This window comes from Pongo abelii, chromosome 14 (assembly GCF_028885655.2).
Source record: "Pongo abelii isolate AG06213 chromosome 14, NHGRI_mPonAbe1-v2.0_pri, whole genome shotgun sequence".
NCBI classification, from domain to species: Eukaryota; Metazoa; Chordata; class Mammalia; order Primates; family Hominidae; genus Pongo; species Pongo abelii.
Window position 1 is genome coordinate 31,133,153 of NC_071999.2, and position 17,617 is coordinate 31,150,769.

At 39.8% G+C, this 17,617-nt stretch overlaps 1 protein-coding gene across 26 annotated transcripts in view; it reads right to left on the reverse strand.

Annotated features, from left to right (window-relative positions):
• RNF6 (ring finger protein 6) overlaps positions 1 to 12,071 on the reverse strand; it is a 140,234-nt gene extending 128,163 nt beyond the window's left edge. For 6 of the 26 annotated variants that reach the window (XR_010136644.1, XR_010136648.1, XR_010136643.1 and 3 more), the window contains exons 1-5: positions 10,860 to 11,092; positions 10,105 to 10,187; positions 8,327 to 8,537; positions 7,381 to 7,476; positions 4,336 to 4,454 (exon numbers count right to left, since the gene is read on the reverse strand). Coding sequence is in view for 15 of the 26 variants with exons in the window: in XM_024257645.3 (XP_024113413.3) it covers positions 4,336 to 4,454; positions 7,381 to 7,476; positions 8,327 to 8,519 (408 nt within the window). In the remaining 11 variants the exon portion in view is untranslated. 26 annotated transcript variants of the gene reach the window in all.
• Between the last annotated feature and the right edge of the window lie 5,546 nt (positions 12,072 to 17,617).

Sequence of the window (17,617 nt, forward strand, 5' to 3'; positions counted from 1 at the left end):
CAGCCTTGTTTATTGGGAAATGAATGAAAATATTAAAGAATATCCTTTTTTATTCCCAACTGGGTTATCAATTTACAAAATTCATTAAGCTGTACTGCTGCCTTCAGGGAATTTTCCATACAAAACACAATCTACTTCTCTTTCAAATGCCTATATGGGATTTCTTTCCATGCTAGTAACATTATCATGTCTTGCAAAGGACTAAGTCAATCAATATGCCTTTTTCTGTATCCTTACTTTTTTCATTCCCCCCTTCCTTTGTCCTCCTCCTAATTTTCCTTTTGCATCAGGCCCAGGGAGGTAGAACTTCCTGAGGAATATCCCATAGAAGAAATAAATGGACCAGGCGTGGTGGCTCATGCCTATAATCCCAGCACTTTGGGAGGTCAAGGTGGGCAGATCAGGAGGTCAGGAGTTCCAGACCAGCCTGGCCAACATGGTGAAACCCTGTCTCTACTAAAAATACAAAAAATTCGCCGGGCATGGTGGCGCACGTCTGTAGTCCCTGCTACTCCAGAGGCTGAGGCAGGAGAATTGCTTGAACCCGGGAGGCAGAGGTTGCAATGAGCCGAGATCACACCACTGCACTCAAGCCTGGGCAACAGAGTGAGACTCTGTCTCAAAAAAAAATAAAAATAAAAATAAAAACGCTGGATTTAGTCTCTCATACTGGGGGCAAATTGTAACACTAAAATAAGTGAGATGTATGAATTAAGCTATGTTCAAGATGTTTAAATTGGCATACCTTGTAACTAATTTGTGCTAGCTCTCCCTCCTCCACCTAGGTGATTCTCTCTTCCACCTCTTCATACTAAACTAGAGACCAAACGTCTTTTTTAAAAAACCAATATTTTTACAACCTTCTCTTTCCTTTCAGTTTCATTGCCACCATTCTAGGTTAGATAAGTGATGACAACTGGTAATAAAAATAATGATGTCTTTTATCACAATAGTTCTCTTATTGGTTTCTTTGCTTCCCATCTCTCTCCATTCCATTGTGTTCTATATGCTGTAGTAGACCCATCCTCCTGGGCCATGAAAAATGATCCTACCCTATGCCACTACAATCAAGAGACATCTAACATCTCTATAAGGTAAGATAAAAAGTCCTTAGTTTGCTATGAAAAGCCTTCAAATCTGATTGAAATCAACCTTCCCAGTCTTAGATCCTCAAACTGACCTACATAAATAATTTACTCCAAATAAAGTCACAACTTTTATGAAAACCTTTTACTCCATGCGTTAAATGCACTCCTTAACATTCCTGGGCATGCATCTAACCTAATGAATTGAACACAGTCACCAGTCAGAAAGGAAAATTAAATGTGGAGATATTTCTAAATCTCACAGAATCTGGCCTAAGTACTGGTCTTGTGATTTTGCCCAAGCAGTATCACCACAAGAAAACCCTGTCATATATTAATAAACAAATATGAAAGTAAGAATAATAATTCACTTAATCAATTGATTTTCAGTTTCTAAGAGCAAATATGTCTTTTCCATGAAGCCAGGGACTTTTATCTGTCGTCTGGGAAATACTCTATCCTATAACACTGCCTGGCATCTAGTATGAAATATTAGTGGGGGGTGAATAAACCACAGTGGAACAACAGAAAAAAATAGTTCACATACAGTCTTTGTTTTAATGTTTATTGGTAGAAACAGATCTTCAATGCGCACTTTGTGTTTATATAAACTCTACATTCTCTTAAAGATTTTTCTTTTGTTTTCATTGGAGATTTTTAGCCTCCAAGTGAACTTAACATATTATCTATGCATCTGATTCTTTATAGACTTTTAGATTTTAAAACTAAATTTGAGAAACCATGCATACTGTATACCTTATTTAATAATCCAAAGAATTGTTTGCACTTTCAAAAAAGTTACAGAAAGGCTGAACACAAGTTAAATAACCTATATGATCTAAATTTTCCATTTCTGAATACTTTTTCAGTATTACATATTGCTTGCTGTCTAATAAGTTAGATTGTCAGAGACGCTTCAGTAAATTATCTCTACTTTAAAATTATATCTGAATCCCCTTTCTCTGAGATGAACTTGCCAATATTAAACATTGTGCCATATGCAGTATTAGCCCAAAAGCTTAAATAAGAACCAAACTTGTAGACTGAATATTTTAACCTTAAAATTATATACCTATATATACACCTATGGTATGCTGCATATTAAATTTAACATTTCAAGTAACATATATATAGCAAACATTCAGCCAAATACTCTTTCATGAAAAGATACTGTCCTTAAAATAAAAAGTTAATGAAAAGCTTATTTAGACACAAATGTCTAGATATAAGTACTAAGCCTATGAAACTTGAAACTAAAGTCTGCTGTACTATTAAGAAAAAGAAGATTGAGTCTTAACCTACTGAATTGTGCAGATACAAAAGTGCTTAGCATGACAAAATTACCAAAATAAAAACATTTTAGAGGTTATTTGGTTCTAGCAATATTAACTATTCTGTATTTCTGGATAATTTAACATTTGTATTTTAAATTTTATATAAATTTCTTTTTAACAAGTTTAAAAAAGCACACAAAAAATAGTTCAAACTATATATAATCTGTTATTTTTCATCCTGGTTAGCTAATCACAAATAACTCAGCAAAACAATGCTTGAACATTCAGTTCTACTAAAAAACGGTATTTGAGTAGATCCCATCACCTTACCCATTGTTTGCTATGTTGGACCCTAAAACAGGCTGCCGACAGATCGGACAAGTGCAATTCTCTGAGAGCCATCGGTCAATACAATGAATGTGAAATTCATGCATGCAAGGTAATTGCCTGAGCTTGTTTCCAGTTACGTAGTCACTGATACAAACACTACAGATTTTACCTAGTTCACTATCAATACTGTTATGCTCATAGTGCCGGGTGGAAAGATTGTCAATCTGCTCCTTGGTTAAACCACGTATTCGATCATCATCATCACTTTCATTTAGTAAAAAAAAGTGAGCAAGGTGAAGAATAGGTAGTGTTCCAGTTTCAACTAAATTGTTTGAATCTCGCAACTGCCTGCCACCCCTATTGTCACTGTTTCGAGTATGAGGCTGGGTGGTCTCGTTTTCACCATGCATTTCAGTGCTGTCTCCTTGGGCCTGCCTGTCTTGAGAGGAACCTTCCCTGTGCTGGCTCCTGTTGTTAACTGTACCTAAGTTACTCAGTTCTGAGTGCATATCTGGTAAATGCTGGCCATTTCTCTGAAGCTCTGACTCAGAATCAGCCTCCATTAGAGAACTCAGTTCTCCAAACCCAGTCATGATCTGCCTTAAAATTGACCGAAGAGCCACTGATGATGGCTCAACAAGCTCATTCTCAGAAATCCTACGAAGAGGAACTGTTATGGTACTAACATAGGTTCGAATACCTGACCGCTCTAAACGAGAAATGGTTCGGCGAAAGCCCCCACTATTGCTTTCAATAGTGACTGTATTTTCTGCTAGCCCTACTCTGGATCGAGTTCTATTTGCAATACTATCCCGATCTCTATTTTCTCCAGGACGGATCCTTCTCACTTGAAGGTCCAGTGTGATTGTTGGATGTCGTCGTACAGCAGTTGAGGATCTGCTGGATTCTTCTCCTTCTTCTACTGTTATTCTTGACACAAGCCTTGAATTAGAGAATGGGGTATATGCAGTACCTCTGCGTTCTCGTTCTCTATCTTGCTCTAAAAAGACTCGAGTTCTACCTCTCCTCCTAACAGATCTTCTAGTGGTTTGCTGTACTGGTCTACTTTCCCTTTGGGAATTATGATAAACAGTGCCACTCTGTCTCTGAATTGGTGAACGGCTTCGACTATTGAAAGTAGATCGCAATCTTATTGGCTCTAATCTTTGGTTTGTATTCCTCACTGTAACATTACTTCTAGCCCCATTTTCCCAAACATGTGCTGCTCCAAACCGTTGCCCCTCCCTTTGCCTGAGTTCACTACCACCTGATTGGTTTGTGTGACTACTGAAATTAGTGCGTGAAGCGTTAGCTCGAGGAATGCCAGCTGCTCCCCCAATTCCATTTCTTAACCTTCCCAATGTTGAGAAAGATCCTTCAGCTGGATTTTGCCCCCTTGAAGCAAGCCTAGTCCTTGGAATGTTGGAACTACTACCATTGAAATTCACTGAGGTTTGGCTTCTTGTTCGCCTAGCCACAGGACTAGTTGACCTTTGTTGCCTATTTGCAGTATGATCTCTGTTACTATCTGAAAGTGGAATGTCTGTATAATCTTCTCCATGAATTTCAAATCCTCTATTTTCATGATTTACGTGGATTTCCAAACTAAACCGAAACTCTCCACTGTTCGGGTTTGTTCGACTCACAGCTCTCCAAGTTTGGTTCCCATTTTGTCCACTTCGAGTTGCATTTCCTGTGCGCCGAAAGGTGTTCAACCATTCTAGAAGAGAATCTTCATGTGAACTTTCTCTAGGGACTTCTGAGTCTAGAAAGCAAAGCAAATCAACTTAAGATCAATTCCTAAGACACACCTTACAGCTTTATTGAAAACTTGTAAGAAAAACAAAGTTTGTAATAAATTAAAGAATATCTGGATTTTAATGAAAGATGGCAAAAAGACAACTTTCTAAAAAAAAAGTATATCTACTATAAGCATATTATAAAAATTAAATTACTATTTACATAGTTACAAAGCTTTAAATACTATTTATGCAACGCTATGGAGAAATCCTCATTCTTACTTTCTATCTGCCCATTACTAGCAAAATACTAAGGCAAATGAGAAACATATCCACTACCAAAATTTTACATTTAAATTGCTTTATCAATATGTAATATCAATAAAATACAAAGACAAACTTTATGTAAAATTTGTCCTGTATTTGTGGAATCTTTCTGGAAAAGCCAACTCAGTCATTTTTGCAACGAGGTATTTCTGTGATCTTAGAAATTTTTCCTATTTCTCAGGTGCTGCCAAAAATGCACACATCAAGAAATGCGAGTCTCTGAATGTAACATTAAAACCACATTACTGTACTTGTCTTTGTGTGAAGCTGAGAAACCAGGCAAGTTACTTAAGGTCTCTATGGCTGATCCCTGTCTATAAACTGGAGATAATAATAAAATCAATCTCATAGGGTTATCCTGAGGATAAAATAAGATGCTCTATATAACATAATTAGCATAATATCTGGCACATAAAAAGCCACCCCATAAATGTTAGCTGTTATACATAATAAAATACATTTTCTATTCATTTAGAACGTAAGCTCCAGGAAAACAAAGATTTTTGTAGTTTTAGTCACTGCTACATCTCCAGCCTCTACAGCAGTATCTAGTATAAATCAGACTTTCGATTAATATTGCTCAATTAATCAATTTAGAAATAAATGTGTTGCCCATAAACTTCTTTGACTAAGATACTGCCACTGTGCCAAGCTTAAATTTTCCATTTATAACCAGTAGAGATTATATAAAGTACAAAACTTAATAAAAGCATCAACACATTAACTACACAAACTTCAACTTTAGTTTGTTCTACTCAAAAATAGCTATTATAGGCCGGGCGCGGTGGCTCACATCTGTAATCCCAGCACTTTGGGAGGCTGAGGCAGGTGGATCAAGAAGTCAGGAGTTCGAGACCAGCCTGACCGACATGGTAAAAACTCGTTTCTACTAAAAATATAAAGAAATTAGCCAGGCATGGTGGCGTGCGCCTGTAATCCCAGCTACTCAGGAGGCTGAGGCAGGAGAATTGCTTGAACCCAGGAGGCAGAGGTTGCAGTGAGCCAAGATTGTGCCACTGTACCACAGCCTGGGTGACAGAGCAGGACTCCGTCTCAATAAATAAATAAATAAATAAATAAATAAAATAGCTATTATATGACATCATTCTGATTTCATTTCATTCCTGCAATCTCTCTCGTAAGACTTTTTTAAATGCTTAAGTTGAAGCTATTAATCAGCTGTTGATGCCAATAAAATAAACAGCAACTGAGCCATATTCCAGAGATGATGAGCTATTTTATATTTGATGAGTACATTTGCCACTGAAACATATTCAAAAGATCAGTATTAATTATTGCATCTATATAGTACAACTTACATATCTAAACACAAAGAATAAAATGTGTTAATGTCCACTTCCCATTTGTTTGGAAAAAGAATGAGTAAAAGGCAGGTGAACATGAATTATTTTAAACGCTACTTCCTTCTTTGATTAACATTTGATTAAGTGTAGTGATGATGGTGCATGTGAAAGAGTTTGCCAAGTACCTACTCAAAGCTACCCTACTCTTCTTCCATTGTAAAAGCATCGGAAATTGGCTCGTGGACAGCCTGGCAGTTAGGTATGGCCATGAGACTAAGTTCTCATGAATGGAATGGGAGAGTAAGCGATACATCCTACTCTCAGGCTAGTGCGTGGACCTCCTTCCTACCAGCTAGAACCTAGATATGGTTGCGACTTACCTTGATCATACAAATGGTACCCTGGAGCAGTGATGCCCCATAAAACTTTCTGAAGTAATGAGTATGTTCTGTATTTGTGCTGTCCAATACAGAAGCCACTAGCCAAATGTGACTATTAAGCACCTGAATGTGGCTAGTATGAATGACGAGCTAAATTTTAAATTTTATTTAATTTTAATTAATTTCCATTTAAATAGTCACATGTGGCTAGCAGCTACTGTACTGAACAGCACAGTTGTAGAACCATTCAGTTAGCTGAGTGGGTTCCAAGAGGATTTCCTTCCCTGGACTGTTAATGTATGTAAGAAACTTCTAGCTTATTGAGCCATTGCATTTTGGGGTTTTTCTATAGACTTCATGGTAACTAATACAATGATTTTGATATAATATGTGAAACTATTAATAAATACCTCTGAGGAGGGAAGTAGAACTGGTTAAGAGGAACACAAAAGTGGCTTTTCCTTTTAACTCTACGTACTTCATTTAGTTTGAAGTTCTTTTACAGTACTTTCCTTATAAGAACTTTTTATATGTAAACCATCAAACAGAACAAAGAAACAAAAACAGGTTTCCTAACTTACACGGTTCCTAACTTACACGGTTCTGTATATAAATTTTTAGAAGCTGAGTAATGTCACTTTAGAAAAAGTAACGTGTACATTCCACGATTAAAAAGAAGCATGCTGGGAATTAACTTAATTGTATATTATTACATAAAGCTCTCTGAAGGCAATCTGTGTGTTTAAGACATCTTTGCATTCATTCCTCTGTCCTATACTGCTTAACCATACTGCTTTACCACACATATACATATTATCTGAATGAGTATCACATTAAAACTGGAAAAAATTGAAGACAAACATACTATATAAGGTCTAAGAATTTCATTTCTGCAAGTGCTCCAATCAAGCCTGTTCCTTATGGAAAGGACTCCATAGTACCTCTGTAATTCGTTCCATCTCTGAAGTCAGGCTGAGATGCTAGTTGTTCCTTGACGCCATCTAACCGCTGTTGCAGTTCTTCTGATGTTATTTCTCCTAAAACAATGAAAAACTGCTCATTTAAGAATTCTGAATTAAGTTTTATGAGACCTCATGAAGGGTAAGACTAATCTTTAGTAACCTATAGAAGACAAATGTCTTATTACTTTCATATGTTCTGTAAATTGAAGACAGTTAAAAATATTCAACTGGGACAAATGTGCATCAATTCGGTTGTGCTTCATTTATTAATCTTTTATTAAAAAGTATTAAAATAAGATTTAATTTGAATAGTTGGTAAAGTGCTGCCAGTTGATACACTTAGGAATCTATAAGCTATAACTGTGGATTTTTGTCAGTTAAAAAGAAATTAAGGGAGCATTTATAGAGAAAACTTCAAATATTTACTTGAATTTTATCCCCATTACTTCATTATATGGGTCATCAATATACAAACACACAATATATAAACATACAAATTTCCATTAGTTCATTTGTAAAAACTTTATGGAACACATTGGGCTTTGGGGGGAGCTATTAATTCAGCTGAATAAATAAATTATAATACCCCAAATGAGTTCAAATTGGGTTTTAAGTCATATTTTATTTGTATAAAAATTACAAATAGGACCATATATGTAAATACTTAACACCATTATGTACATTAACCTGTTTCTTAGTTTGGCATTTGTATAATAATGCTCCATGTCCCCTATTTTCACCTTATAAAATACAGAAGCCAGTGATTTTCTACTTTATTATACTAAAAAGTTCTTAAACTCACAAAAACAATATACTATATTTTCATAAAGAGAAGCAGGGAAAAAGAATACCAATTCTCCTTATCTTGAAATCCTTCCCTCCAAATTATGAAAAAAGGGTGTTTCCTTTTTTACCCATCTCTTACCAGGGGTGCCTAAAAGATTATGGTCTCTCATAAGCCGATAATCTTCATCATTGAGTTCATTAATAAACTGATAATAGGCCTCTTCTCTGTGGAGACGCTCTTGCTGCCATCTTCTCTCATTTTCATGATGATTATGGTCTTGAGATAAGGTTTCTTCACTGCCACCATCTGATCTCGATCTAGACTGATTCATCCTGAGATTCCTGGCTTTCTGTTCAAACAACATTCAAGGTGTTAAGTCATGGACCACATTTGGCTTTGTATTTTTAACTTGCAGTTTTTCTTAATTTTTAAATGTTGTCCCCTACCCAAATACTGTATTTGCCAAATCTTGCAGTGAGAACCTTACATATAAAATGAAAAACAGCTTCTAGGAAATACAACACAATTGGCACTTACTTCTTTGCCTAAAGCCATTAAGTCAGACTGGATTTGGGTTTACCACACAATGCTCATGCCTGAATACCATAGTGATTATCTCATTTTTGACCATGTTGACGATCTGGAAAAGTTGATCCAGAAGTCCTCATTTATGTTTCAGTATCTGGGTACTTCACATTAATTACAAATTTTAGGCTTGAATTATGCACATTCTTCACTTAATGAGCAAAGGGATACTGGGATGATATAATTTACATTTGTTTTCAGCAAGGTATTCTTTCCAAAATAAGGCTCATGAATGTAATATTATCCCCCACTGCACTTTGTTGAGGTGAAAATCATTTAGCCTAATTAATATCTACTGAACAGACTGGGAGGTGGTCTCTTATTAAAGTCTACCAGGAAGACTTTGAAACCCAACAGGAAACAAGACATCATGTATGGCTCAAGGATTGTGAAAGTGCATCAGAGCACTTTGTATCTCCCCATACAAGCCTCATCCTTAAGCCTGGAATGGTTAGTCCCAGGAGTTTCAGAATGCCAGTGAAACTTCCTGACTTTGCCTAAGAAAACGCTATTTTTGGATTATATTTAAATGTCACTCCTGAGCAGCTCACTTTTAAATTACAAGGAAATCAAGAGAGAAAGATGTTTGTTTCATAAATATTTTAGAATTTCTTAAATACATCTATTCAGTAAGTCACACTAAAGCAATGGTTCTCAAACTCACTTAAGGATATTTTTAAAAATCCAGATGCCCAAATCTCATCCCCAATCCTTGATTAGAGTTTTCCAGGGTAGGACCAGGTTTGCTGTTAAGAGCTAATCTGGGTGTTCTGCACATGAAATAAACTATTCCTCGACAATTTCTGGCATGTCACTAAAGGGTATGAGTAATACAGCACCTGACTCAGTAGAGGCTGGAGGCTCAAATGGCTAGGCTACCAGTGAAGCAACTGTGCAACTCTGCCTCTCGAAATACACTAGGTGTTTAATAAGCAAGCTGCTTTAAATATAAGGTGAAATTAGCCTACAAGTCTAAAATACTGTAGAAGTAAGCAACTATTCAATTTCACCTGTAACACTAAATTACAAATTCAAGGATTTTTTTCACTGTGGTTATTTTATCATTTTGAACAAATGACCTAGTAACATTATCCACTCAAATACGAATTAACACTACTAAAAACTCAAGATTTCTATCTTCAGATTAAGACCATAATTAGCAAAGAGCATATTTCGTAGGTACAGCAATAATAGGATTTTTGTAATAAATAATTTTACAAGTTGAAGCCTATCATAAAATCAAGTTACCCTAATATTATTTAAAACTTAAGAGCTTCTCCTTAAAGGTAATTTTCTTATACAATTAATCACCATGAAAACAAAGCGAATACCTTATTTTCCTTTCAACACGCTTTTAACATATGTCATGGTATCCATCCTTCAATTGTTTGTGCCTCTTTTGAGAGCTGCCCATCTGAAGCAATAAAAGAGAGTTGAATAATTCAATAAACTGTCTCTTTAAAGGCCAGGAACCGGTGGTAGTCTCCCCACTCTGCTGCAAAGCCAAAGCAAATTCTCCAGTGGATTTTGTTAGACACATCTAGAAAATTAGATCCCCATACAATTAGGTCACGAAAACCTCCCGCAAGGCCCCTACCTTCCGCAACAAACTTAGGCCTTTCGTCCTACACTGTCACTGTTCCTGGGTTTACGCCTCCTCTCTCAAAGGCCTTCCTTCCTATCCCGTTCCCATTCGGATGTTATCAGGGTTAGGCGTCTCCGGCTTACTTCTAAACCTTGACTTTCTTGCCACCCCCGCCCTCCGTCCCGCTACTGGTTTCTTTCCCGGCCGTTGCGACGGAAGCTCGCGCCGGGGGACGAGCCCCACTACGATAAACAAAGTAGGCACAAGCGGCCCAACCAACCTCTTCCCAACCGAGCCTCAAGTAACGCTTCCCTTAGAGACCTAGATATCCACAAGGAAGCAGGTGATAGACGGTGCATCCCAACCAATCACCAGCCAGAGGAGCGCAATAAGAGGGCAGTTAACCAATCGGAGAAGAGATGGGTGGCTCGAAGGATGGCCTGCTTTCCCCGGCGTCTCCAGGAAGTAGTGGTGGGACCCAGATCTTTCCCTCGAGCCCACCTCTCTAGGTCTTGGGCCTTCGCCTCCTGCCCGGAAAACGTGTGCCGTGGGCGGCCGTTCTCTCGGGTGCTGGAGGCTGTGGTTGGGAGGCGGGATAGGCTTGCCGCCGCGCCTCCGGAGCCCGCTGTGCCCTCGAATTGGCCACTGAGGAGAGAAGCCGGAAGCCCGTGCTGCAGCGTGGGGTCGTCCAGCTGGAAGGGATACTCGGCAGGAGGAACGGCAGGCCCCAGTCCTTCTTTCCCGACAGCCACGCCGCCCACTTGGGGGAGGGGAGTCGCTCCGCAGCCGGCCCGGAGCTCGCCCGTGCGACTGAAAACTGCGTCCGTCGGGAGCTAGGGTGTCTGGCGTCCCGCGTTCCGCCCCTCTTGCGCAGCCCTTACAGTGCCTCCTCCTCGAGGCCAAATGCCCGGCCGCTCAGCGCTCGTGGCAGCCGCTTAGTCGCAGAGACACAGTCTGCTTTCCAGGCTTGGGAAGTCCCAGCACTTAACTCTGCGCGTCGGTGTCGTTTGTTTGCCAGCCAGACTATAAAGTGCACCCAACGGTATATGCGTCTCTTTACTTCCGGGTGTAACGTACTACCCAGCCAGGCACTTTCCCTTGCTGTGCGTTGGAACTTGGAAATTACAAACCCTAATAAATTCTGAAGTCTGTCTATCTCTATCTATCTGAGACAAGGTCTCATCCTGTCGCCCAGGCTGGAGTGCAGCGGAGCGATCGTAGCTCACTGCAGCCTCCAGCGAACCTCCCTCCTCATCCCAGTAGCTGGAACTACAGGCGCTTGCCACTAATTTCACATTTTTTCTTTTATAGAGACGGGGGTCTCGCTATGTTGCCCAGGCTGGTTTCGTACTCGGCCTCAAGCAATCCTCTCACCTCAGCAAAACGGGATTACAGGCATGAGGCACCGCACCCCACTATTATTTTGTGTTTTTTCACCTTCCCGCTAGGAAAGCAGTTTGAAACTCCCAACATTCCTCTCTGATTTTATTTCTGAGATGTGAGGCTTACTAAACTTACCTCACCATTAGTTAAGATGCTGAGTAGGTCTCTGTCTAACCTGGTATAGTCCCCTTTCCTGACATCCCTACCATCCAGATGACTTCATCACTGGAGAGTGCTCACAATGCCGCTACTTGTCATTCTTCCGTTTGTTCTTTCATTTCTGCATTAACTTTTGAGGAACTACCATATCCCCATTATTATGCTGGGCACCTGGATAACAAGCAAGATGCAGTCCTTAGCATCAGTGAGCTACCAGTGTAGTAAGGATCTATGGACAAGTGTTTAAAATAAGCATATGGATATGGATACTAAAATAGAAATATATAAAACAGCCTAGAAAGCCCTTCCAGATCTTTCTGCTGCTTACATTTACAGGCTGATGTCTTGGCACTCCGAAACTGCTTGAAGTTCCGCCACAAGATGTGGGAACTCCTAAGCAACCCCCAACTCCACTTTTCCCTAATTTCCTCTGTCTCCCAAAACTCAGCTCAGTTCTCATCTTTAAGGAATTTTTCCTGATACCTCTGAAGTAACACCCTTACCTCACCCTCCGGCCCCATATTTACACATAAAACTAGGCAAATGTCCCTTTTGGGGGCTCCCATACTCCCTCTATATATAACCCTATTTTAGCATGTATTCGGGTATTTAACAAATACTGAGTGTGACTATGTATTAGGTGCTGGTGATGACAGCCGTGAATCAGACCGTCATGTCCTTATAGAATGAAGTCCTTGCCCTCTTTTCCCATGGAAAAAGAGCCATTGAGCAAATACTTAAAATGATTTTCTGTTTTCAGGTCTTTACTACCTAGAGTCTGAACTCCTTAAGTGTGATCAAATGGTCTAATTCATTTTTGTAATCCCAGAACTTAGCACAGCACTTGGCAGAACATTCTCCTCGGCCTACTGCATAGATGAGCAGAGAAAAGTGCAATCTTTTGGCAAACGGGATTAATGCACATAGTACAACGACTTCAGCTATTGTGAACACACATCATAGAAAATAACAAGTAGAAATCATTTTTAATATCTGTGAATTTTGGAGAGTGCAATCAAATGCAGTAATCCAAGTGCAAATACTTTTTACATGTTGAGTGGAAAAGACATAGTGTCTCTTCCTATTTTTCCTATTTCCTATTATATACCCTAAGAATAAAAAAAAAACTATTATAAAAATGTCTAAATAAAAATCCAATCAAGTGATTTACCACGTAGGAAGCTGCAGGTTTTTGTGAGTAGAGTCAGGTAATGTATGTAACTTGAATCCAACACCTTGCTTTAGTTTTTGTAGTCCAAGACAAAATGACTACAAAGAGGGGCTTAGATACAGCAGCTGGAACAGACAGATGAATCATTCTGGATATTTACTCCAGGTTTCAGAACCTGCCAAGGTCTCTGGTCTAATTAATTTCTGTTTATTGGATTGGTACCTGGCCTTCTTAGTGTGTATGCCTCATGTAACTCCTGGACTTTTTACAATTAGGAATAAAAAGGTGTAAAATAATTAAAACCATAACATTAAAAGGATTCTCTGTATATCTGGTAAATTATGTACTTGTCATGTTTAAAAGATTTTGGCTTCATAAAACAACAGCCTTAATTACAATTTAAAACAAAATGGAGCACTCGATTTCAAGTTTTAAGTTTAAGTTGAAATCTTACTAAGTTTATGGATGGCATCAGAGCAGCAAAGAGAAATATAGGCTCCCCATATTGTTTTATTATTAGTTTAAAAATTATTATATAAGATTTAAAGAAGGAATTACATTTAACATTTGAAGTACTTGTGAATGAGATAAAATATTAGATTTATAAATACAGTTTAAAATGTTGGTTTGAAGATAATTAAATATGTATATGAATGAGATTGAAAGTTAGTGACGGGCTAATTCCAAATGACTGTTAAGATTTACTATACTTGGCCAGGCACAGCGGCTCACTCCTGTAATCCCAGCACTTTGGGAGGCCAAGGCAGGCAGATCACGAGGTCAAGAGATCGAGACCATCCTGGCCAACATGGTGAAACCCTATCTCTACTAAAAATACAAAAACTAGCTGGGCGTGGTGGCGCACACCTGTAGTCCCAGCTACTTGGGAGGCTGAGGCAGGAGAATCGCTTGAACTTGGGAGGCGGAGGTTGCAGTGAGCTGATATCGTGCCACTGCACTCCAGCCTGGTAACAGAGCGAGACTCCGTCTCAAAAAAAAACAAAAACAAAAAGATTTACTATGCTTACCACTAAATAATAAGAGCTGTAAACGAAATGTAAAAACCTGAGTTGTAACTAGGACATTGAATTTGGAACTAATAAGTTGAATATTAACTGTTTAAGACAAAGATTTTTTAAAGAATATTTTCTTTATTTCCTTATAGCTCTTTTAACAGCCTTATTGAGATATAATTCACATACCATAAAATTTGCCCATTTAAGGTATATAATCCAGTGGTTTTTAGTATAATCAGACTTGCGCAGCATTCACCACAATCTAATTGTAAAACGTGTTCATCTCCCCAAAGGAAACCCTATACCTATTAACAATTACTCTCATTCCTACTCCACCCTATTCCCAGCCCCTGGCAATTACTAATGTACTTTCTGTCTCTGGATTTACCTATTCTGAGCATTTCAAACAAATGGTATTCTACGTCATGTGGTTTTTTGTGTCTAGTTTCTTTCACTTAGCATAATGTTTTCAAGGGTCATCATGTAGCATGTCTCAGTATTTCATTCCTCAAGAGAAACTTCGCAATAGTCCTTTTCTGCATATAAAAGCAACCCTCAAGGACACCCCTGATAACCAGGGTCTTAATTAGGCCAGAGATGGTCTTGGATCAGGTTATCTAGAAATGAAGCCTGAGACAAGGATTGTTATTGAAGTGTTTTATTAGGATGGTGCACTCTGGAGAAGGGGATAGAGGAAGCAGGATTGGCCAGGAGGACAAGAAAACAAGAATGGGCCTCCACTGATCCCATGAAATTCACCACCAAGTGGCCTTGTTGGCCAGCTCTTTGTACGTACATGCATGTCCCTCATTGGGTGAGATCTTCAGGGGGAGGATTGCAGCAGAACCTCATGCGTGAGGTGGCTCCTGTTTTAGCCAAAGGAAATTCTCTAGAGAATAAGGCAGCTGAAATTGTTATCCAACACTCCCAGCAGCTGGAGTACAGCTGCATGAGCTTATAGAGTGGATTTGGGCAGGAAACAAAAAACGTTCACTATGGTCCATGCTTTGTATTGCTGAGATCCTTTGCTTCTCATGTTAAGTTTCTCCATCTGAGCAGTTTCTAATCCCAATTTCTGGGAAATTTTTAAAAGACAAGGGTATTGGGACAAACTACAGCCCCTATTGCCGCAGCTGGTTCCAAGGCCATAACTGATACTCATTATCTCCCTCCTGCACTACCCTTTCTAGATTCCCCTCCACCTCAGCTAGCACTTCTGCTGGTGCAGGTTGTTTGACTGATGGCTTGAACCAGACACTCATCCCTGAGGGGTTTCAGACCCTGGTTATCATGCTTTTACCAGGCTATGGTGGCCGTACTTATTCATTTACAGTTACAACTAGGCACAGGAATACCAAGAAATGCTCCCATTGGATCTCCTGAGTATGCAATGTATTCCTCTCTGGTCTAATTATGTAGCGGCAGCCTCCACCTCATTCTGATGGTTTGCTTGCAGGTCTTCCAACATTAAGAGCCCACAGTGATCAGAGAGCAGCCATAGCTTTCAGTTTAGTGGGACTCTTACTGTGTCCTATGATGAAAGCATCCCACCTCTGAGTATAGGACCTGATTATCCCTTGATCACTGGATCCATGTATTCTATCTACTGTGGATATAATACCATGTATTCTATCCACAACACCATATACCAGCCACTGGTTTAAGGAGTATATTTGCATTATCCTGAAGGATAACGCTCCAACCTCACAAGGGATTATTTCCAAGGTGGAATTTCAGCTATGCCTTCAATAGGCCATTGCTCCACTCTATCAATTTGATAGCTTCCAAGTGGTATGGTATGTGGTATGACCAGTGGATCCTCTGCTCAGGTGCCCAACACTATATCTTCTTGCTGGAAAGGGAGACCCTTGGTCTGAGGCAGTGTTATGTGAGATCCTGTGTCAGACTGTCTGACATTCTGTAAGTCCTTCAGTAGTGGTACTGGCTGAAGCACTGCAGGCAGGAAAAGCGAATCTGTACTGGGAATATATGTCAAACCCAGTCATGATGAAATGGGACTCTTTCCAGGCTGGAAGGACCCAGTGTAATCAACTTGCCACCCGGTAGCTGTTTGGCATTCTTGAGCACTCAGTGTTGGTCTCTGCTGCAAACAGGTCAGACATTCAATAGCAGAAGTAGTTTTATCAGCTTTGGAGAGAGTCCAAGCTGTTGGGCCCGTGCATAGCCTCCGCCTCTGCTACCATGGCTACTCCCTCTATGGGCCCCTTGTGCGAGAACTGGGATGGGCACAGACAGAGGCTGCCTAATATCTGCTGGCCTAGACATCCTGTCTACACAGCTGGTTGATGCCTCTTCTGCAGTGGAAACTTTCTAATGGGCATTATGTACTAAAGCGTCCTTACACTATGTGCCTCCTCCCATAAGTCTATTTACCTGCCTATTCTCCAGCCTTTCCCAATCTTCCTTCTTCCAGGCCGTTGACCAACAAGCGAAGCTAACATTTGTCATTGTCCATTAGTATATGGGCAACATACTTCTATGTCCAAAGTTGATGACTAAATGCACTGCTTGAAGCTCTGCCAAATGGGATGCTTTCCCTTTCATCTCTTTCAGAACCACCCCTGAGTGGGGCAGCAGTGCTGCAGCAGGTATTTCCAGCTTGCATCCACACCCAGCTGACCATCCAAGATCCAAGCTTGAATTTTTTCTTTCGTTGTCAACTGTTCATGGGGAAGTCCCCTGAGGCCATAGCTATGAGTTTAGGGAGAGGCGTTGGTACAACAGTAGCAGGTGACATGGGGATCTCAGCCACCTATTTGTGCAGCTCACTCATGCTCTCTTTGCTTGAACCTAATTGCAGACCTACTGGATTCCTTACAGGGGATTGCTGCTGCACCCAGCTGACCTTATAACACAGAGTCTGACAGAATCCAATTGATGATCACTCTGTGTCTCATGGTCACTTAGTGTCCCATGGTCAGATGCTCAGTTTCTACCAGGGCCCAGTTATCATGACAGAGCTGTTTTTCAAATGGAGTATAGTTCTCTGCAGCAGATGGCATGGCCTTGCTCCAGGATCCTGGGGTCTGTGCTGTGACTCGCCTATTGGGGCTTGCCAGAAGTACCACGTGGCATCTTTCTTTACAACAGACACCTCTAGTACCATGGGATCTGCTGGCTCACAGAGTCCAAGTGTCAGGTCTGCTTGTACCAAAGAATGTACCTACTATACAGCCCTTTATCACCCTGGGCTTCACTAACAGCTAGCAGCTTTCCAAGTCACCTGATAAATATATTGCCAAGTACAGTGAATATGCTGCCTCCAAAACCCAGAGGCCTACCAAGTATTCTGCTTTTGTTCTTGGTGGTAGGAATTCAGGCTACAAGAACTTGTCTTGTACTTTGGAGGGGATGTTCCAGTGTACCCCAGACCACTGGATCTTTAAAAACTTCACTGATGAGGCAGGCCTCTGAATCTTGTTAGCCTCTATCTTCTACCTTGTAGAGAACATGTTTCTTTTTTCCCCCCCTTTAAATCATTCTTTTTATTTGAGTCAATATGTCCAAAA